Source organism: Cuculus canorus, chromosome 6 (assembly GCF_017976375.1).
Source record: "Cuculus canorus isolate bCucCan1 chromosome 6, bCucCan1.pri, whole genome shotgun sequence".
NCBI classification, from domain to species: domain Eukaryota; kingdom Metazoa; phylum Chordata; class Aves; order Cuculiformes; family Cuculidae; genus Cuculus; species Cuculus canorus.
Window position 1 is genome coordinate 6,132,674 of NC_071406.1, and position 22,377 is coordinate 6,155,050.

General features: G+C 37.8%; 1 protein-coding gene across 1 annotated transcript in view; it reads left to right on the plus strand.

Annotated features, from left to right (window-relative positions):
* The window catches only part of LOC104065221 (von Willebrand factor D and EGF domain-containing protein), a 181,023-nt gene that overhangs the window by 101,559 nt on the left and 57,087 nt on the right, over positions 1 to 22,377 (plus strand). The window contains exons 14-20 of the mRNA XM_054070274.1: positions 1,201 to 1,305; positions 3,950 to 4,064; positions 7,485 to 7,735; positions 8,903 to 9,122; positions 14,986 to 15,123; positions 17,096 to 17,248; positions 18,702 to 18,866. Of these exons, the coding sequence (XP_053926249.1) occupies positions 1,201 to 1,305; positions 3,950 to 4,064; positions 7,485 to 7,735; positions 8,903 to 9,122; positions 14,986 to 15,123; positions 17,096 to 17,248; positions 18,702 to 18,866 (1,147 nt within the window). The remainder of the gene's footprint in view (positions 1 to 1,200; positions 1,306 to 3,949; positions 4,065 to 7,484; positions 7,736 to 8,902; positions 9,123 to 14,985; positions 15,124 to 17,095; positions 17,249 to 18,701; positions 18,867 to 22,377) is intronic.

Genomic DNA, 22,377 nt, shown 5'->3' on the forward strand with positions numbered 1-22,377 from the left:
TGTGTTGGTTTCTACAAAAACCAGCACTCCGAGCTTGCTGTGCTTTCCAAGCTGAGAACCATCACATGCAGAAATTGTAGCATTATCTTCTGTATTATGTTCCAGGAGCTTTCCAATCAGTCTCAGTAAATTTATGATAACTGATGCTTTCCATGAGACTTATTCAAGTAATTTTTACCCAGTGCACTTCCAGTTATCTTTGTTCAATTTAACATACGTTCTTTCAGTGAGCTGAAATAGTTTATTAATTGATCAAAACCCTTCATATGCCTCACTTTGTAAAAGTCCTGTGTAAGAGGACTGAGGATATTTCAGCTTCAAGGTGACAAGAAAGATAAAGGAGGGCTTGAGGATTGTTTCTATAGCAAGAGGACAGAAGGAACAAGAAGACAGAAGTCTTTGCTTTCCTGCTAGTATTCATCAGTGTTTACAACATGGTTGTTAGAAGTATTTTGAGGTGCTCTTTAATGTTCACAGATCTCAAGAGGTGTCACAATGCGTTCTCAAATATTAATCCTTTCTACACTAGTCTCGTATATTTTCGTTTTTATTGTAGATAAAATAAAATATTAGCTTATTTGACCCTTTCTTATTGTGTAAACATTCAGATACGAAAAATGCCATTTTAACTTAACACTTTCTAGACTACCTGCGTGTACAGAAAACTGTAGGCTGGGATGGGAGGTGATCTTCTAATTTATCTTCCTACAGAAATGGGACAGTTGCTGTCTGGTACTATCCATTCTAGCATTTTTTTTTTTTTTTTAAATAGTGTGCATTCTCTTTTATTTTACCCCAAGGAGTAAAAACTGATTTGTCATTAGTAAGAAAGTGATCCTGAATTCCAGCCAAAAGTCTTAATTTCATTTCACAAGTCGTTGAAAGGTACCTTTGTGTGCTTGAGTATCTATGCAGTTTCCATACAGGTATTGAAAAAAAACCTCAGAAAAAAGAAACCTAACAGCAATCAGGAAAGTTGAATGCCAGCTGAGCCAAAAGATCTTTTGGTTATTAATGAATAGTTTGCAGTTTGGAGCGTTAAGCAATTTGTTAGCTTGCAGCAAAGCCACTCACAAGTGGTTTAATTTATCTTGCTGGCTGGCACCCAGTTCAAGGGGGCAAGAGAATATGATCCAAAATGAGCAGACAGTCTCCATACGAAACATTATTACTTATAAGGATGATTTTTGTATCATTTAGATCACTAATGATGGCTTCCAGTACAGTAATTCCAGAGCGCTGACCCTGTACGATGCAGTCTGCCAGGCCTGCCAATTCCATCCAAACGGACTTTGTAAATTAAAGGTAATTTAAAGAGCATAAAGGTTTAATATGGATCGTTCATCTCTTCCTTAGTCCCTGTCCTTCCCTTTGATGTACTTTATCTAATAAGTGCTTCAGAAGAGGAAAATCTATCTCATAGGTTACCTGCATAGCGTAACACTTCTATCTTTCAAAACCTCCCGTCTGTGGTATTACTTTTTTGTATTTACATGGCATATGAATACCTGATGGAGCCTGCTTTGTGATGGACCTGTCTCAGACAGACACTTTTATACTTTGCAGCTGTCGATGGAAGTAAATAAGACTGAGGAGCCTCCGCTGAAAGGCAGCTTAACTTCACTTCTGAAGCGTAGCTGCTAGGAAGCCTTTTACCTTTCCTATCCTGTTTGGTGAAGGCACTGTAGCTGTAAGGTATATCATTTCTATACCCACTTTCTGCCCTAGCAAGAGGTATAGTAAGATGTATGTTATACAGTTTTTGCCACGTGAAAACACCTTCCAGAGAACATAAACCATTCTTGCTTACATTAAACACTGCTAAGTACAAACATATAGTACTTTGACAGTTTCAAAACCATAATCAAAAGTCTAGGGCTACGTTTTAAACTGCTAACATGCTAGGAACTGCCTGGAGAGCACTGTAACCCTTTGTTTTCTTCTGGACTTATTTGTATAACACCTCCCACCCCCTAAAAAAGAGCTTTCGTGCTCTTATTTTCTCAAGGGTTTTGTCACACTTTTCTGTTTTCAGTGGGGCTTTAAAAGAAACTGTTGAAGGGTATGGGGATATTTGAATGTTTTCAATGCTTTCCTACCCTGAGGCAAGTATGAATGAATAGGAGACCACCAGTCTGCAGTTTTATAAAATGAAGATTAATCAGGTGTATCTCAACTCATTTGTCTCACTGTTCTCATTAGCACTAATAGGAAATTACAGTTTTGAAACTTGCACTGATTGCAAGAACATAACTGTTACAGAAGTAAAATAAAAGTTCACATTTTTTTTCAAATAAATTGTGAATGGAAATTACCTTAAAGGCCTAAACAAGGGCAAAACCACTCAAATTTCAGATTAAAATAATTATGTCAGAATCATATTAAAGTGGGGGCGGGGGGATGACAGGGGTGGTATCAAAGGCCTTCCTTAATTTTACATTTTTAAAACTCAGAATTTTATGTTCTTTCTCAGTATGTTGGTGTTCTCTGGGATTTATAACAATTTGTACCCTAAGATGCTTTAAGGGAGTGTTTTAACTAGGCCTCCTGTTGCATCAGACCACGTTATAATTACCCCTTTTATAACATTACCTTATAATACCTAAATTGCTTTCAGAAAATGTGTTTCAATTATGGAATATTTTATATCAGGCCATTTCACATTCTGCGTTCCTCTTTTATGGAGCCCATTCTGTACCATACTATCACATCAGAAAAAGCATCTTTTTCATCAGAACATCAAGCCTTTGAAAATAACAATGAAATACAATCTAATTAACATCCATATTTTAATGCTGAAGCTATGTCACATTCTACCACGTTAGGGAAATTACAAGAGGTTTTTTTGTTTCTCTACCTTAACCATTACTCTTAAAGTAGTATTATTTAAAACATTGACTAATATACTTTGCGAAAGAACTCTAAGAAACTAATAAAGTAGTGGATAGAAACCACAAGGCCAGTAACAGGACTCATACCGGTCTCAGAAAAGCAGTGTGTATTCAAAAGTGTGAAAAGGAAAAATCTATTTGGGCCCTCCTGCTGTCCTGCACTAGCTCGGACATCCGCTCTGGTCCCAACAGAGCTCCATGTTTTGCTGGGATTTTGCAATGTCAGATGAAGTCCCACCTGCAGGTGCTCCCCACGCAGCTTACAAGTGAAAGGCATAACTCTCCCATAGGACTAACTTGTGGTGGGAGTTGTTTAATTGCATCCATGCAATGTGTTTGCTCCTCAGAGAACCCAAAAGTCTCCAATCCACATGGAAGACACAGGGCCTCCCTGGTGGCCACCTTAACTAGGAGAGGACCAGGACAGCCTCAAAGGCTACTGTGCCCACAGTGCACTGTGTGGAATTCTGCTGGGGTGCTCCGCCTTTCCCAGCCACCAACAAAGTGTCTCGCTGTTGTTTACAGCTATCTCATGGAAGCCTAGAATATAATGCTGTTCTTTTGTATCATTGCTTTTTCATACTTTCATGAAGAACCTCCAGAAATAATTAAGTTACTAGAACAGGGTTCCAAAGTCTCAAATGGAGATTTTATCCAGCCTCAGTTTTTGTTAATCTCATGGAACTCGCTTCTGAGCACTACCTGATAATAATATTAATAGTCACAGATGGGAATAAAGGTCACATACACTACAGAAGTGTGGAAATGACAGAAAAGAATCACATTCTATTACATTCATCTATGGCAAGCAACATCACGTTGCCTAAGCTAAAACATTCACAGCTACAAGGTTCTTACACTGGAAAACTACAAAAATTATTTGCTATCTCCGTATTGGGAGAAAGTACCAGCATTTAGATTGCTGATATTTTATTGTTTCAAGAGACAAGAAATTTTCTGCTTATCTCCAGAAATTATTAACTGCTAATTTCTTCTGTTATTAATTTCTTTTTCCCTTACCTCCTTCTCTCACCCTCTTCTATTTCCTTTTTTGGCAGGAAAACACTTGTAATATAGATGGACTTTGCTATGGTGAAGGAGAGTCAAGCCCTACCAGCCCTTGTCTTCTCTGTGAACCTGACATTTCCAAGTTCACCTGGTCTATTAATGAAAGTAAGACTGTTCTTCCTAAGATTTAGAAGCACTTAGCTGGGAATTTATGACTCTATGGAATACATGGTTCCTTCATTTGGCTAACTTGAATCTACCTGCATAATAGTGCAAGTGGACTGTTTGCAATGCGAATAATTTAGTGTACCAGAAATGCAGACTGACCAGAAGCAGACAGTACTCCACTGTTTGCACTGTGCATCCGGGCGTGTATCTTGTTCTGGCTGAAACCTGACGAATCTCAAATTAATAAAAGCACACTAACACCTGAAAATGAAATTGTTGATATGTCAGCATTCCATGCAGTGCCCAAGCCTGTCAGCTAAAGGTGAGGGACCCCCAATACATCTGTCATCATCTTGTGGGGATAAATCTTTAAGATAACAATTTGGGGTAAATAATGTTTTCAAAACACTAGTGTATATTTTTGGTATTTGGAAGAATCGTTTCCTTTCTCTGAGCCAAATCCTATGACATGCCACAAAAATAACTTAGCTTGGCAGGGAGTCTTAGTGATAGGGATCAACCTCTCATTACCTTCGCTGCCACAGAACCTAAGGACTCATTCTGCAGCCCGTCATGGTAGGGGTCATGGAGAAGGCTGTTTTTTAAAGCACCACCATTTCTGAATGCTGAGGATTTAATCACAGCTTTTTCACAGCTACACCCCAAGAGTGAATGACAACCATTACTTACCTCTTGCTGTAGAGATCATCCGTGTTTCTGGCAGCATTATCCTCACAGCATCTCTCCCCACTTACACAAGCACATTATATATATCAATATAAAGATTATAATACCACTTTTATGTAATTCATGTGTTGGTTCTAAAAAGAGTTCCTCTGCACTTTTAGTTTCTGAAAACACAAGAAGATTACAGAAAGGCCATGAGTGATAGGACAGTTCGCTTTGTTTGTTTGCAGTTTAATATTCCTTTAGGGTGTCTAGGTCAGCAGGACGCTTCTGGACTGAGAGGAAGGTGCTCTTGTCCCTGGAAACAGCCGGAGGTGCTCAGGAACAGAGACTTCTAGAGAGTGCAAGGTATGGCAGCAGAAACAGCAAGAGCTGTTACACAGTGGCTGGAGCCCATAGCTCCAGTGGATACGCTGCCAAGGAGAGCAGTGAGCACACATGCTCTTCTCAGAAGTGACCGAAAGGCCCTTCAGAATCATCAAAAATGACCCAACAATTTTCAGCAACACAAGAACTCATAACTTGTCTGAAAACAGTTCTGGAAGCAGGGACACAATAGAAAGGGAGAGAGTTGTTCGTAAATCCTTTTAATTTGTTTTCCAGCCTAACCACTTCAATTTTTCTTTATTTAAAAACCTACACCTCTAGTTTATGCCCTAACAAATCCAGCTTTTGGAATTTAAAATTCACTGTCAGAAAAAGGTGTAGGCAGGTCTATCTCAAGTGTTGGCCAACTAAAATTCCTACTGCATGTTACTTGGATGAGTAGTTAAAATGCCTAAGGGTAAGCCAGACCTGAAGAAGAGCTTGTACACCTGAAAGCCGTGTTTTCCCCTCCAGGGATATAGTTTAGTCTAATGAGAAATGCTATCTGTGACTCACAAACCTTGCCCCCTTTCTGTCTTTCCATTGTGTTGGCCACAGCAGTGACACCTCTAGGGATGAGATGATCCTGATCGTTACTTAGAAAAACTCATTACCAAGACTGAGACAGTTTGATTTTAAAATTCAGAATACGGCTTACGAAAGAAAAGCTGCATTTGTTTTGGAATTTATAAAGCTAGAAGTGATTTGGGAAATCTGAAGCAGATCATGGTTCACTTTGCAATAATTTCAAAATCTAAAAATATTGAAAAGGTTTGTCAGACTTGTTTTCAAAATTGCAAAAACCTTTTTAAAAGCACTGCAGTAATTAGGAATATTTTTGTATTCAGTGGATGTCAAGGAGGTCTCTGTGGAGTTACAAACAGCCTTGTTCACAGACTACTTTCAGAACTCGTTATTTTTTTACCTACAACATCTCGTTACCCTCCATCCAGTTAAAACCTTTGTGTTTGTCTGTGAATGCATACCCAGCATCAATATTTTATTGATTACTTTGGGCACAACTTTTATGGGCTCCCTGGTTTAAGTGTTTGGGAAATAAAAGGTAAATTAATAGATGGAAGCTTTCAACAATTATGTCATGACAATCTGCTGGACAAGCAGTTTAGAAAGCTCTGAGAGCAGAGTAGCAATGAGTGGAGAGACATATTTAAATAATTGCCTGATGTGAGATGTGCTATGGAAAGCAAAACTTGATAAAAGGATATACACCACAAAAGAAACCCTAATGATGACTTCCCACGAGCATAACGCAAGGACATAAGAAGTCTTTATGAGAACACATATATAGTTCATAGTTTTAGAGTGTGACTTGAAATTAATCCTCAGTATTAGAAATGTTCCTTAAGTTAAACGTAACTACGGTCAAATTACTTTGTGAGAAGATTCCTTTAAATACCAATGCATGTCAGTTTGTACTCCTGTTTTAAAAAGGAAGAGACTAAGGAGGCTTAGGATATATTCCTAAAATATTCCTGGCCTCACACAGAGCTGCTGTCACATCAGGGAACTTGGTTGATCTTAATATTCCTTGGTTTCTAATTTTAAAATGGAATATTTTCTCTACTTTGTCTTTCTTAACTACTTATATTTTAAGTATATTTTAAGTTAGCATTCACCTTCTACTGTAAAACACCTAGTACAATTAGGCTTTTATCTTAATTAAGGAAATACTGAATGTAAAACACCAGAAATAACAATGCTAGTGGTCACTTAATAGGCACTACTGTCATTTGGGACACAGAATCTCAACAGCATGGATGTACCTCTGCTGGCACTGAGAAAACCTTTATTCTTGATGAAATATCCAACCAAATTCAGACAAACTGCTCAGGCTTAATTAATAGTCATGTGTAAAGGCAGGAGAGACTACTCAATGGAAGAGTTGCACAACTTTTTTTCCTCTGAGTTGCCCACCCAATTTATTCACCATTCAACACTTTGAGATTCAGTTTACTTAAATTTAAATTGATAGGTAGAGTTGTAGATCGAATAAATATATAAGTACTGGAATTACAATTAATTAAAGTTTTAGTAAGAACTGGGGAACTGGTGGGAGGTTATAGAAGTCATGTCTGATCTCCTCCCATGTATCAGGTAGTATACCAAAAGTAATGAAAGTTCAGTATGGGAGAAAAGTTCAATACGAGACATGATAAAAGAAGAAGTTACACTTTTTGATACAGCCATTTGCTGCCTTCAACATCTAAATTGCTTCCTCTGTCAGTCTCAGGGTACATTCTGTACCTTTTTCACTGAGAACTCTCATACAAACACCTGTTTGGTGATTCTTTATTTCGTAGACAGTGGCATTTATGTAATCATGGTTTCATTTTTACTGTTTAGACAACCTGCCTCCTGTGTTCCAGGCCCCCTCCAGCCAGCTGCTGACATTTATTGGTGAGAATTTTGTTTACCAGTTAATAGCAGTGGATCCGGAAGGGTCAGCCGTGTTATTCATCTTAGAGGCTGGGCCACAGGATGCCAGGCTCTCTCCTGCCGGTCTTCTTATCTGGAAAGTTGATTCAGAAGAAATACAAACCTTTGAATTCACAGTGTCGGATGAATGCAATGCACAAAGCAGATACTCTATTGAGGTAAGGCATGCTTTAAAGGAAAAAACAAAACAAACCTGTTTGTCATGTCATTGCTCTGGTGCAATTGTCATTATTGCTAATAATTTGTTACTGTCTGGAAAACTAAGACTTCAGCTATTTCCTCATAAGTGTATATTATCCAGCAAAGCAATAATGATCAATTAATGGAATAAATATCTCTGAGAACATAGAAACTATATATACAAGGAACAAGAGAGAGTGCTATTGATTGCTGTTTGAAAGAACACTCTTGCAGAGCCTTTTAATGGTTCATTAATCTGCTTTAAAATTCACATTCTGCATTTGGATTGCAGCAAAAAGCATATAATATAAAAGACCAAGTTTTATCTATAAAAAGGAGATTATAACTCATTCTCGATGATATTTTTAGAGGGTATCTTGCTCTTATGTCATTACTCCATACTTTAAGTTTCTTGGCAGAGCTCGTGCATTGCTTTGTCTTTATTGTGCAGCCTAAATTTAACCCTGTGATAGGATGAGTTAATGAAGCAGGATGCAGACTCTTCGCATAAGAACAGTTTAGTGAAGAAAAGATTTTAATTCCTAAAGATTCAATTTGCACTCATGCAAGAAACTATCATCAACATATCAATCTGCTGAACCCACACAGCCAAGAGGAAACTGGAGTCCAGATATAGTTTTAATGGAAACGTTTCAAACTAGACCTATGTTCAACTAGGTGAGATAGCACAGAGGTTTGAATCTCTTGAAATGCTGTTCTTGTATGTACATGAAATAAAACCATGGGCCTCTCTTCCCTGAAGAGAGGGACCAGCTAAGGAATTCCATGATCATGTTCCTGTAAGGCAGCAGGCAAAGGGAAAAGATTTTTCATCTCTTATTCCCTCAGACACCATGTAAAGTCTGCTGTTACAGCAAATAGGTATTTTTAATCTTATAAGTTAGAATGTGCCCCTAAATTCTGGAAAGACTAATCCCTTTAATGCAAGGTTTCGGTCCACTAAGTAGGTATGCTGAGTATAGGACCATCCATCTGGACAAAGGAAATAGGTTAGAAATAAGTTTTCATACTACTAGATAACATGTTTGCATTGCATATCTCTCCCTTCCTAAAGGGTAGCAATATACATCTCAACTGTGATTATTTGTAGGAATCTTACTGCAACTCCGTTTTGTCTCGCTTAGGTTGGAGTGAAGCCCTGCAGCTGCCTCAATGGTGGAACATGTGTTACTAATATTAAATTCCCTCCAGGCCTTGGTGAATACCTGTGCTTGTGTCCAAATGGATTTGATGGAGAATTTTGCCAGGAAGATGTTAATGGATGCAAATCAAATCCCTGCGGCAGAGGAACATGCGTGGACAGTGTGGATAGCTACTTTTGTAGATGTCCCCCTGGACTGGGAGGTAACACCTCAATGTTTCCATCTCTGATTTAACTAGAGATATATTGTGCTCCAGGACTTCTTGAAAGCAGCATAACCACAAGCACCTGTCAAATGGACTATATAAGCTTCCTTTTCTGCTCCCATGACTTAGCTTTAGGCAGATAGAAGACGTGCTAAACCAAGCTATCTAATTATCCATGCAAAAGGAAGGAAAAATTATCTGAAGCTCAGTTGTCCTGAAGTGATCATTCAAGGAGGCTGTGAACCTCCCTGATCTCAGTTTCTGCCTGCTTATTTCCCATGGATTTGTCCATCCCTGAGATGAGCTAGGAGAAGACTAAGTGGTAGAGGGAAAAAGCAAAAATCCAGGACCCTTTTGCACTGTGTAGGATTTTACTAAATTAAGCCAATGAAAGAGTTGTGAATAGGTGATATTTTCTTAAGTCAAGAAAGTAGAAATAGGTATGGAAAACATGCAAAAATAAATTGTTCTCTAGCCCCAGTTGAAGCTTTATTATATTTAAACATTAGAAAACCACAAAGCCGTTGTCAGACATATTAACGGAATGAAGTCTAACCTTTTAAACTGTTCAGATATGCAAGGAAGAGAAGTGGTCACTGCACGGAATAAAAAAAGATTCTTCTACAAAACCAGAATGAAAAGCATGAAGAGGAAGAGTTGGAGAAAAAAATGTAGTGAGGCCAAGGAGGTGGATGCAAGATACACAGTGCAAATAGAAAAACCTGAAATGTGAGGAGAAAGAGAAGCATCTAACAGATAATACAGATGGAAAAACATGTTGGTACCTATCATGCAATTTATAGTCAGCTTCACTGCACTCAGAACATCTGTAAATTATTCACACATGTGAAAAAAAACACTTGTGACATAGACACATAGACAACTCCCCCATGCTCTACAGCCTGGAACTGGTACAGCCAGCCATTAGACTCCACTGCGTTAAGTGTCTGGAGTTTGGCTGAGCTGAATCTCTGTTGAGTCTCGCAGAGTGCCTACCACATCCTCAAGCTGGGACACACACTCCAGCTGCTCATAACATGACCCACTTCCAACATAACAGATTTTCACATAGGTCTAAACATGCCTTCTCCCAGAGTTTCACAGAAGTTTTGGTCTTTTCATTTGCAGTTCAGCTCTTCAGGAGGTACAAGGCAAATCTGAACATAGAGGACTTGAATAGGATTTCTAAACCTTGCTCTTGCTTAGCTTTGCAGACAAAGGGCCAGTTAAAATAACAGCCACTCACTCAGCCAAGTTGCTACGCAGTCATTGGAAAGCAAAGACATTGTGTTGCCATCCGGTCTTGTCAGAGTCAAATTAGTCTCCCACAAGTGAAAGATGATCACTGAAATGCGTTAAAATATCTCTTTGATCAGAATCCTTTCGAAAACAGAGTAAGAAAATACCACCTTAAGCTGAGCTCAGATTTCAGTCCTCGAACCTGTCACAAACCCTACTCTCTTCCCACACAGAAGCACAAATGAACTCATAAGACACATAGTGACTGCTGTGTAGTGCTATAGGCTTGAAAAACTGAATAAAAGTAACATTAAATGCACATAATTATTGCTGCTTTTATTGTGTATATATACAAGAAACTCAATTTTAAACAAAAGCAATGAACAGCTTTTACTCCATGTAGTCACGTAGGCAGTAAAGATACTCTTTCTGCCTTTCAGCAGTTTATGGAACCTTCTTTGGTTTGGTCACGTGGGACTGTAAGTCCAGAATTCATTAACTGTAAAATTCCTCCAGAAATGAACTATAAAAAACATTCAGAAAAGGAAGTTCAGAAAAATGGCCTAAAGGAGATATGACACCTAGAGTGTAATGTTACCAAATAGCCAAAGCCTGCTGCTATCCAAAGTGTTTATGCCACTAAAACTGTACTGACGCAAGAGTACGCAACCCTAAGCATGGAGAATAAAGTTAGAAAATGAAAGTTTGATCAAAATATAAAAACCCCAAAATGAAGCAAACGTATGTAGAATGTCTCATATCCTTTGGAAATAACGTTCCTATGAGTGCAAAGAAATTTCGGAAGCCTTTTGGCTGTATTTGGTTAAACACTTGGAAATATACAATGAGAACAATTCTTCATTGTGTGTAAGTAGATTATATAACTAAAAAGCAGTGTAGTGATAGGATGAGGGGTAATGGTTTTAAGCTTAAGGAGGGGAGATTTAAGTTAGATATTAGGAACAATTATTTTTACTGTGAGGGTGACAAGGCACTGGCACAGGTTTCCCATAGAAGGCATAGATGCCACATTCCTAGGGCAGTTTAAGACAAGGTTGGATGAGGCTATGAACAACCTCATCCAGTGGAAGGTGTCCTTGCCCATGGCAGGGGGTTGGAACTGGATGAGCTTTAAGGCTTCTGACTCAAACCATGCTATGATTCTATGATAATTCAATGATTTAATAACCTGAGTGGATCTGTTCCTGTTGTTTCAAGTTTTCCACCTGTTTCACATTTTTGCCCTTCCCACTTTATGCAGTACTGCACATAAATGGTGTAAAATCAAGCTCTATTATGCGACACAAAATAGTCTGCCATAATTACAATGCATTGTTTATGGAAATTTACATGGAACATTTTCTGAACTGTTGTTCTCATTCGTACACAAATGGTAGAGTAAAATATCTAACTCTTCAAAATAACATGCTTGAAAGCCACATACAGCTGACTCCAGAGATAAGGGCACAGGACACCTTGATGGCCAGAGAAACACTAGATTTTCCTGAACCCTTAATTCTTGCCAGGTTAAATAAATGTGCCTTGGTTTTGCTGTACTTCTCTGGCCAAAAATACTAAAACACAAGTAACACAAGAAAAAAAAAATACATGATTGAGTGAAACAGGAATACATCTCAAAATTTTAATAGCAGGTAAAAAATTATAGGTAAGTGGAGCTGAAAGCCAGCTGGGAAGCAGATGATTTTACTTCAGGGCAGGTTCTGCGACAACAATAAAAGCTCATCCTTGATGCTGTGTTTATGTCTCAATTCCCCAGAAAACCATCAATAATCTAATGAGAAGGCAATGCTATACTGCTCAAGTGACAGCACCACTTCACCATCAAATGTTTACAAATGATAGTGAACAGGTAGTAGAAACAACAAGTTAACTCTTTTGAGAGCTTCCCAAACACAACCGCAAGAGAAGCAGCAGCGCCGGGAACACAGTGTGTTGCTAAGCAGGAGCAATTCAAGTGCATCGGTATATCTCAGGCAATGTAGGAGTATAACGTAGGAACAGAAGCCACTGGGAAATCTGGGAGAAGGATGACTTCAGAATTATTGTTACTTTTACATTTCTGCAGAGACTTATACAATTTTATCTCATCAGGTCTTCAAAACTCATTCATTTTTCTTTAATGTTATTAACAAGATGAAAGAATTCCTGTTGTTTCTTCCTTTGGCCATTGAAAACAAGAGTCTCACCCACCCGAGAGCAGAACCCATCCTCAAAAAACTGTATCTCAATCACAAAACCATTCTTTCTTTACTCATGTACCACTGATTAAAATAAAATTGGGGTGAAGGTGGAAGATGGAATTAGAATTTCATTTTTCTTTTCAGGAAACTGAACAAAATCACAAAGATTTTTTTCATTACATGTTAGAACCGCATCATACATAACATATCTTCACAGCCCATTTCCTATGAAGGGATGGAGAAATAGATTTGGCACAGAAACAGACGTTTCAATCTTGTAACCTGAAGAGCTTTTATTCCTATTATTTTCATATGTACGGTAGTAGTGCCAAGAGAATTGGGACTCTCTTGTGTTGCAATGCAATGGATGTTCTGCAAACAGAAAATCCCCCATTCTTGGTGCAGTTTTCTGACCATTTCTGCTGCTTCATCTGCAACCTTCAGCCAACTTTCAGACGTCGAAAGCATTTGTCCTCGGACTCTTCTGGATTATTATTATGTCCAAATTGATAAAATACTGTTTAAAATCGAGACTCTGAGTAAAATGAAGTGGTTCCATAGTTCCATCTTTATATTACAGAATTCAGACAAGTGGATTTTAAAATGTAGTTTGCTGCTTATGGTGTTCCTTTGCTTTTTGTAATTCTCTCATCTGTTCAATTTTTAAAGCCAGCCTTCTGCAGCAAAAATAGAGTATGTAGGAAGGAGGAGAGGGGACTGAGTGAGAACTGGCGGTTTTTACTGAAACTGGGAACTTTATTCCTGCTTTCATTGTCTCTGTTATTGTGTTTTCTCTATATATGATACTCAGAGAAAGAAAATAATTGCTAATCTAATCAGGGGATAACTCATTCAATGTTTTCCATTACATGATGTTTAATAATTCCTCAATGCATCATCAGAAAGCATTATCAGAGAAAAGCAGCCTGATGCTACATATGGGCTAATTAAATTATACAATAGAAATAGCAATCCAAAATGTAACAAGTGAGGGGAAAAAGTAAGTTAAGAGCAGCAATACCATGTGGTGTGCGACTTGAACGAAAGAAGCAGGCAAAACCAGAAAAACTTAGCTTGAGGTGGCACCAGAAAAAGGATGTGGCTTTTGTGCTGCTGTTTCTTTATCCTACAAGACAAAGCAGGCATGAAAAAGTGAAATCACCGGCCTTATTAGGCACCTCAATCAATAGAGAATTCAGTTTGAGATTTTTACATGGAGATGCTATTTTAGCTTGAGAGGAGTAGTGGAAGCTATCAAAATGCAGAAGCAATGAGAGATTATGCTGTAGGAGATGAATAACAATGTTCTGGTTTTATCATCCTATAATTCATTCCACTGTCACAAATTTCTTTTTTCAAGAAAAAAATGTTTTTATCCTTAAATCTTCCTTTGTGATAAAGCTGGATATTTGATAAGGAACAAGGCTTTCTGCACCTTGTGATATGTCTTGAAGCAGATATATGGACTCTCCAGGAGCTGTCCCAGTCTCCGTGAGTATTCCTACAAGGGACAAAGGGCATGCCTTAACAGAAGTGATATGGGCTACTTTATGACCTGCTATCAGAGCTGCATATTCTTGTATTAGCAACAGCCAAGTAGGTTTTCTCCAGTGCATAGAGGCAGCAGCACATATCCCTGAAGCCTGAGGGAGTTTTTAACAACGTTATATGTGATTACTCTGCATCATTTGCTGTTCAGATAGCAGTTTTAACTTTTGGGTCACCTTACCCTATAGCTATCCAAAAAGTCATCCGGAGTTGTGAATTCAAATATCAGTTGTTTCAAGGGATTTTTAAAACTCTCTTTCCAAAGCCAAGAATAGCCAAGCTATGTTACTTTGGGTTCAGAACCCAAAGCAGCTTATCTTCTGAATATTGGCGCTTTCAGAATGTTTCTTCAAATTTTAATTTTAAATAGTGAAAAAAGGTTTTTTTAAATACTCTGGTAATTTTCTAAGCTTTACCTTCAGCCAGACTCTATCAGACTGGTTCACAATAAGCCATTAGTTCTGTGAGGTTCACATAGAAATGAAAAGCACAATAGGTCAGCCGACGGCTCTTTGTGTCCTAAGGCCAAATGGTGACATTCACTGTTTTCTTCGGTATATAATAATGATCTCACATAAACAAGATGCCAAAAGCAGCAGCAAAATGCAGGGGAAATAATTTATTTAACGTGCACAGTTTTCTACAAGCAGCAGTCTCAAGTTCAGCACTTGTGATGCCAAAAGCAACAGTAATAAACAGTGTGATAAAAGCAGGTTTAAGTGAGACAGTGGGGAATTCGGCATTGACATGAGTGACACACCCTGTAATGAGTTTACAGCCAAGAAGTAAACCACAGTCTGCTTCAAGATCCGAGATGAGGAATAAACAAAGAATCTTTCCTGATTATTAACCTCCTCTTTGTTTTGCCACAGGGCTTACTTGTCAGGAAGACAGGAATGAATGTGAAGAGAGTCTTTGTTTTCCTGGAGTTTCTTGTATGAATACCTTTGGATCATACGCATGTGGAATTTGCCCAAGTGGGATGGAGGGAAATGGCAGAACTTGCAAATGTAAGTGCTCTGCATGATTTACTTTAGTGGCTGAGGAAATGAGGGTTCAATTCTCCTACTACTGTCTTCACGTACAAACCTTTAATACACAAAGCGCTCTATTGTCACGATATATGAATCTGGATAATTGTCTCCACTGCAGTTTACTTTTATTTTGATTAGAACTAATACAATAACATACAAAAAACTGTTTTCCAGATGCCAGCTAGATAATTCGCCAAGGACACTCCCCATGATCTCCACTGTTCCACTGCTAAATATAACATCCACTAGCAAATACTTGGGGATCACCTCCAGGATTACTTTTGTTATAGGAGAATACTGTGTAAGCAGGATGTAGGGTAAGGGGAAGAAGGTCTGTGTGTGAATCGTTCACATCCATTCTTTCATTTCTTTTTCTAAGGTGTGCTTTCATTAGAGGATGCAGTCCACAGTCACTGAGCTTATGCTTGGTGTAAAGTCACATCCCAATGTGACGGAGATGGCTAGGAATAATTTTACACATGCTCAGTATTTATCTGGGAGGCAACAGACTCTTAAGTAGGGAGATTACAGTGACTGTACTCTGTTTAGACCTCAGTGCACAGGATGTGACCTACTCACACGCTGCTTGTTTCAGGCTTATACACGTAAATCTTCTCTAAAAATAGCATTTGGTTGGCCAGAAGGAGAGAAATCAACACTTGAAGTGTTTCGTATTTGTTTGTTTGTTGTTTTTTTTCCATAGAAATCTGAGAACAAAAGATACTGGTATTAACTGTGACGACAGTAACTTTTCCTCATATTGGCTACCAAAAAGGAAAAAAAAACTGCGGCGTAGAAAGAGTCGGTTGTAACTGCAGGATCCTGACACCAGCAGGACTACCAGTGCCAGGCTTACCAAAAATACCTTCAATCACATCGACGAATGACTGTATAGAAATAGGGTTTTTTTCTTTATTATTTGGCCACATTGACTATTTAAAAGTGATTTTGCATCAGTTTCACTAACACATATTTTTGTAGTTCATTTGACCAATGAAAGAAAGATATAAAAGATAATACCCTTTTTTGAAATGTATCCAAAAAATAACTTCTTCCTTATTTCTGCCTTATTTCTGAAATGCACATTTATTAGAAGGCATAAACCTGAGGGCTTTGGGCTTTGTCCACCCAAAATAGGATAGAAATCATTCTTAGGGGTTCTGATATAGAGACTTAACATGCCTACTCCTGCTTCCCTTGCTGAAGAAAGTATAAAGGCTTCCAGGAGGAAGGAGGAGAAAACTGAAATAACTTTATAGCTGTTAGAGTAGGGTATAACTCATTGCATTATTTAATATATATAAAGAATCATAGTATCAGGCTTTGTTAAGAGTATTGACTATCCTAGAGTCCCGGGGCAGGGGGCTTTAATTTGCAACATAGATTCACGTAGACTTTACAATCTCCGATTCATTCAAGAAATTACTTTAAAATTATGCAGAAATCAATATTTTTTAGAGTCTCCACCAATCAATTTTTGGTTTTGCATCCATGCATACTTTATAGAGGTATTTTAATATGTACAGAGTTTGCAGCCGAATTAACCAAAGCAAACAAACATGCACAAAGGAGTTCCACAAAGGAGCTTTCAAGGAGAAGCTGGAATTGGGCAGAGCACAGGTCTCAGTATGAAATGTAACATCTTGATCCAAGAAACAACGCTGCCTAATACATTGGGACCTGAGGCTTTGTTACTCTATACTAAGTATGTCTCTCAGATAAGCAAAGTTCAGTGAGTCTGGGCATAGTAATTTTTTCTATATTTGTGATGAAGCTTTGCTGCGTCTCAGCATCTGACTCACCTGATTTGCCTTTATTTGTTTGATGGTTGTCTTCCAGAATAAACTCATGTCAGGTTATCTGATTTGCTGTTACTGTTGCTTTTTATCATCAATCACAGCTAAGCTGTAACACCTTGTTTTCTTGTCTCCCTGCTTTCTTTCCACAGCTGTGCTTGCTGCTGACATTACAAAAGCTTTAAGCATAGAAAAAGGCAATGGCAAAGGTGGTTCGAACAAGACGGAGGTTAAGCAGCTACTGCAACCCTTAGAGGCAAAGGATTCTCCTGTAATTAAGAATTTTAGCATAAGTGATAGACATGGTATGTATACAAGGATATGAAACCTTTTTCAGTTGCTGCAGTTTAAATATTCAGAAATATACATTTTACTATCGTAACAGGAAACATAAACTAGGTGTTTATAATATAATATATCACAGCAACATAGAGTTAACAATCAAAAACTCCCTCAATACATCAGATTGGATTGCTAAACAATTTTACATGGGAAGGGAGCCGTTATAGCAACAGCAATCAGAGTGGTCAGACTTAACTAGAAATCACATTGCTTCCAAGGTAGAACAAAATCACTCCCAATCTGAGTGATCAATGGAAAGTAGGTTGATAAGAATGACAGCTTATGCCAACTTACCATCTCCAAGTGATGTTGACATTTTATTTCAGTGTTTGACAGACAGTCACTGAGTTAAGGCTGAGTTTTGAGCATCAGCGAAGATCGACTCTTGAAGTATGAACTTGACTGTGGTAGCTGCTTTTCCCAGATGTGGAGCAGTACTGCAGTCTCTAATAGGGCTGTGCACCTGCATGCTGCTTACGTTGGCCTGATGCTAAAGGGTATTAAATTTTCAGTTGATTTTCCAGTGAGAGCGGGGAGCAGAAGAATCGAGGCTGGACATATCGGCTGTATAGGGGCACATGTTAAAGAAAATATATTAATTTTTTTCTCATCTTCTTTTGTATACCTGTACCAGACCAGCCAACACCTAAGCGAACTTGCCTCTTACAGGTAACCATCATAATGTTGTAGGCAAGGTGGAGAGTAATGTGGAAAATACTTGAGAATCATGATGGAGACCTCACTGGAGGCAATTTAAAAAGATCTACAACCATCATTAAGATTTTATTCATCATCTGTTCTCTGTCTTAACACTATTAAATACTTCACAGGCAGTTCATGTGCATTTGCTATTCTGTGACATCATAAGTGATAAAATATTATATACTACTGAAGTGTTAAATTTTGCACGTAGTTCTAAGATAGTCTCCTGTCATACAATGTTGACATATTAAGGATGATTTCTAGATCAGAAACATATGTACTTGACAGTGTATTTTTAAAGATACAGTATTTGTGGTGTAAGTTTTGATGATCACCTTCCAATTATAGAAGACCAAAAGGATGTCAGATGATACAGTTTCTCACTCAGTTAGTCTTTCACTTGTGCTGAAAATTACAGTTTCTGTATTATCCATGATAAATGCCAAACAACTTTGAGTAAGAAACTGAAAACTTGTAATTAGAGGACTAATAAATCTTGCTTTAATGAGAAACAGCTGTTCTGTTACAGTGTGCCTACAGGACATTCTCATGTTCGGCTCAAGGTTTGCGAACAGTCTGCCTTAAGGAGACTTTAAAACAATAAAAGAAGTTACGAAGCTTTAGTGGGGCTCAGGCAGCCACTGCTTAATTTTATATATGTGTTTGATTTGAGAAATTATAAATAAACATATCTGAACTCTCTTTTTTTTTTAGGCCAGGCAGCACCACTCTCACATGTTACTACCTGTGCCAATAGGCCATGTTTTCCTGGAGTGTTGTGTTTTGATCGGAAACCCCCTTACGTTGGATATGTCTGCGGCCGATGTCCAGCAGGTTTTTTTGGAAATGGCCGAATCTGTACCAAAGTCCCCAGACCAGGTACTTTCTAATTTTTGGAATTTTGAAAAGATTTTGCATACAAAAGCTGTAAGAAAATCTGAACTAGTAAGGCATTACAATACAATGTACTTTATAACGCAACATTTTTTTCCCTCTTACCTGAGAAATATCTAGAAGGTCTTATTTCAGGAATACCTGGCTCTATGAGTCAAAATTTCATAGATTAACTACTTCATCTGCCACTGGGGAGAATTCTTCACAACAGAACTTACTAGACGGTGTGAATCACCACATCTGTATCTGCTACAGCTCTGGCACAGGATTTCAAAACTTGTTTCTTCCTTAATAAGATCAGAACATGACACATGCCACTATCGCTCTGCTTTCCTTCTCTCCTAATTCTTTTGCTGAAAGGCATCTGTTCTCCAAGGTGACTTCTGAAGATGATAAACAAAGTGTCCTGCAAGAACAAATCTAACAACAACTAAAGGCAACAGATAATTAAAGCATTTCAGTAATATCATTCATACCTTGAGCAATAATCTTTCTTAGAGATCTCCAAACCTCAGCTGATCCCATTAATCTCTGAAGACTGATCATTAGAAGAGGTTTTCTGCTGTGATAAAAGAAAAGCTGGGTCCTGACCTCAGGCATAAACTGGCGATAGCATAGCAACCACTCATCACTCATCCAGACCTGCTCTCTCTCAATTAAAATCTCATAATTCAGTGTATGGTTCTCCAGGGACAGCATGGAGGGTTGTCCCCTTTTTATTGCGCAGAGTGATTTGCTAGAACTCATGTTTATTCCTTAACTTAGTAGTTCCTAGGTCAGATTCCTTGGTTTTCTTCTGAATCTTTTTCTTAAGTATTCAAGACAGACAGGTTTGAAACCTGTCAAATTGTTCCCCGACTTCCCAGACTTGAAAAACACATTCTGTATCCAAATCAATGAGTATTACCTTAGTGCAGTATTTTAATGCACACTATCAAAGTGGAATCAATTTAATTGTTCAGTGTAGGTATCATCCAATCTCTTTGAACTCTAAATTGATTTCAGTGAGTTTGCTGAATCTAAGGTCACAAAAATAAACCCAACATTTTTCTTTCTCTAGCAGTGAGCACGTATAATGTCTTGCTTAGTTTGACAGAGCCACTAAGTCAGTTATTGACTCTTCTATAACTTGGTGAGGCTGTAAAAGCAGTTGAGCAAAAACAAATAAATTATTGTGCATATAAATAAATTAACATTTCTGTTATTGCCCAAAGCTGCACCTTGTCATTAATGGGATAATGGGATACACATTGTACACTCCAAAAGTCATTTAAATGTTGGTGAGTAGAACAGATAATCTACAGCTGTAGATACTGGTATAGTAAATCAGACACACTTACATTGTTCTTGTATAAACATTAGCCAATAAATTTGTGCATGTTCTAAAGAGGGAAGTGTAGACAGTAGTTGCCACTTAGTGTGATTCATACCTGTCATACACTGCTCCAGGCAAGTCTTAAGAAATATCCGAAGTAGCAGGATCTAAAACCAACATATGCTTCTTACAAAAGCAAGTTGTATATCCCAGGCTCGGGGGGTTGTTTTTCTTTTTCCTCTCAGATACAAAAACCCAGTCTGGGACTTCATGCTGCAAAAGTGACCATGTAATCAGCTCAGGTGCTTCAGGAGGGAGTGAGAGGAATTTTATTTTTTTCTGTCAGAAACTTATATTCATTCACATGAATTATATCACAAAATAAATGAGAATCTTGTGCCTCAAGGTTAAATGAGAGTTGTCATTTGTTTTAATATTTAGAAATGAAAGCAATTGCTGCAGCTGTACAAGTGTCTTAATTTATGACCAAAATGCTCATTTTAACTTTGTTTTCCATGTGCTTTGCTAGTTCATGCAGAAGTATTTTATAGCATTGATGGTTAAAAGATATCAGACGAAAAAGAATGAACTTTTAATTAAATTTATGTGCCGTTATGGATTATTATTATTATTGTGAAATCTTCCCTATTAGAATAATAGATTCTTTCCCTTGTAATTTATGGTATCAATCTTCAAATGAAACAGAACAAACCCTCTTCAGCTTGTTCCAGCGCTTGTAAAAGTACTGAGATTATGTGCCACTTCTTTCCAACGCTAGTAATTTTAATCTAAAACTATACTTGTTAATCCTTATTTTGTACTTCTATTATCTGCTTTTGACATGAAGTCATACTCATTTGTTGTGATTCAAGGACTAAAGAATAAGTATTTTTTTTCATACAGAAACCACAAAAATTACCTGACTGCCTTTGTAGACTACTGAGGAGAAAAAATATGCCAGAGGAAAATTGTTTTCTAAGGTAGTGTTTGATGAGCTGCACCCAAAAGTCCTTCAGTTTTGATTTATAATCAACAAAGCACCATTTCCTCAGCATTGATATGTGATAGGTATTAATCTTTTGATATATTTGACTTACAGAAAACTGTGTAACTCCAGAAATAAGTTCCTGAGCTATATTTACCTGCAGCAATGCAAGGCCTCATTCTGTTCTCACTTATGTGTTTTACCTGGTTTATATCAGTAGTTTGTGCGAGTTTCAATCAGACATAGCAGCAATTGTTTTAGAAGTACATAAGATTAGACTTAAGGATAAAACTCACCAGTATCAAAGTCAGTATGGAGTTTCATATATACTGGGCAATTTTTGGTTTTAAGAATACATTCTTATAGCACAAACAAGAAACTATTTCTCTCCCTTCAAAATCCATAAAAGAGGTATCCTACTTTTTTTTTAAAAAAAAAAAATAGTAGCAAGATCAAAAGTCCCTTAATTTCGCTGACATTGAATAAAGCGGAAAGCCTAAGGAATTTAAATCTGTCCAGGCTTCACTGGGCACATTTCACATTTGTATAAAATATCTGTTACCTTTTTGTTAGAAGATGCAGGTCTATTAAATCAAACCATGCAGTATCATTGGTCATATTCTTGGCACAAAGAAAAGGAATATATCCTAATGGGAGATGCTGGTGATGTTACCGTATATTGCAGTATTTGTTCTCCTCAGGAGCTGCTGGTATTTCTCTAAACTGGTTTCATCACTCACAGTCAGAGAAATACCCATCTCTTTGCACTTTCTTTAGCAGCTTAGAGACGTTGGTGTCATTACAAAGGATTTATTTTTTTCCTATTAGTAAATTAGCAATTTTACTGGACAAAGCAGTGCCACATCCATCACTAATAAAATATTGTTTGTTCAGAGCCAGGTCTTACTGCCTCTCCTGGTTTAGGGAGCTGAAGATCAAGGGAGAGGATTATTTTATGATCTCTGTAATCGAGTTCTGCTTTTCCATTCTGAACACCACTGCTAGCTCTCCTGTCATAGCAGTTAATTTGCAGTAATGTAGACATTTGGCACTTGATATACTCCTGTACGTGCTAGCTATTTGTTATGTTTATGTACTCTATATTTTACACTATTCCAGTGTCTGCACTGTGCTGCTGAATTCACTTTGATTTTACATCAGAGAGACCTCTGTGACCCTCTCATTTGCACCACTGT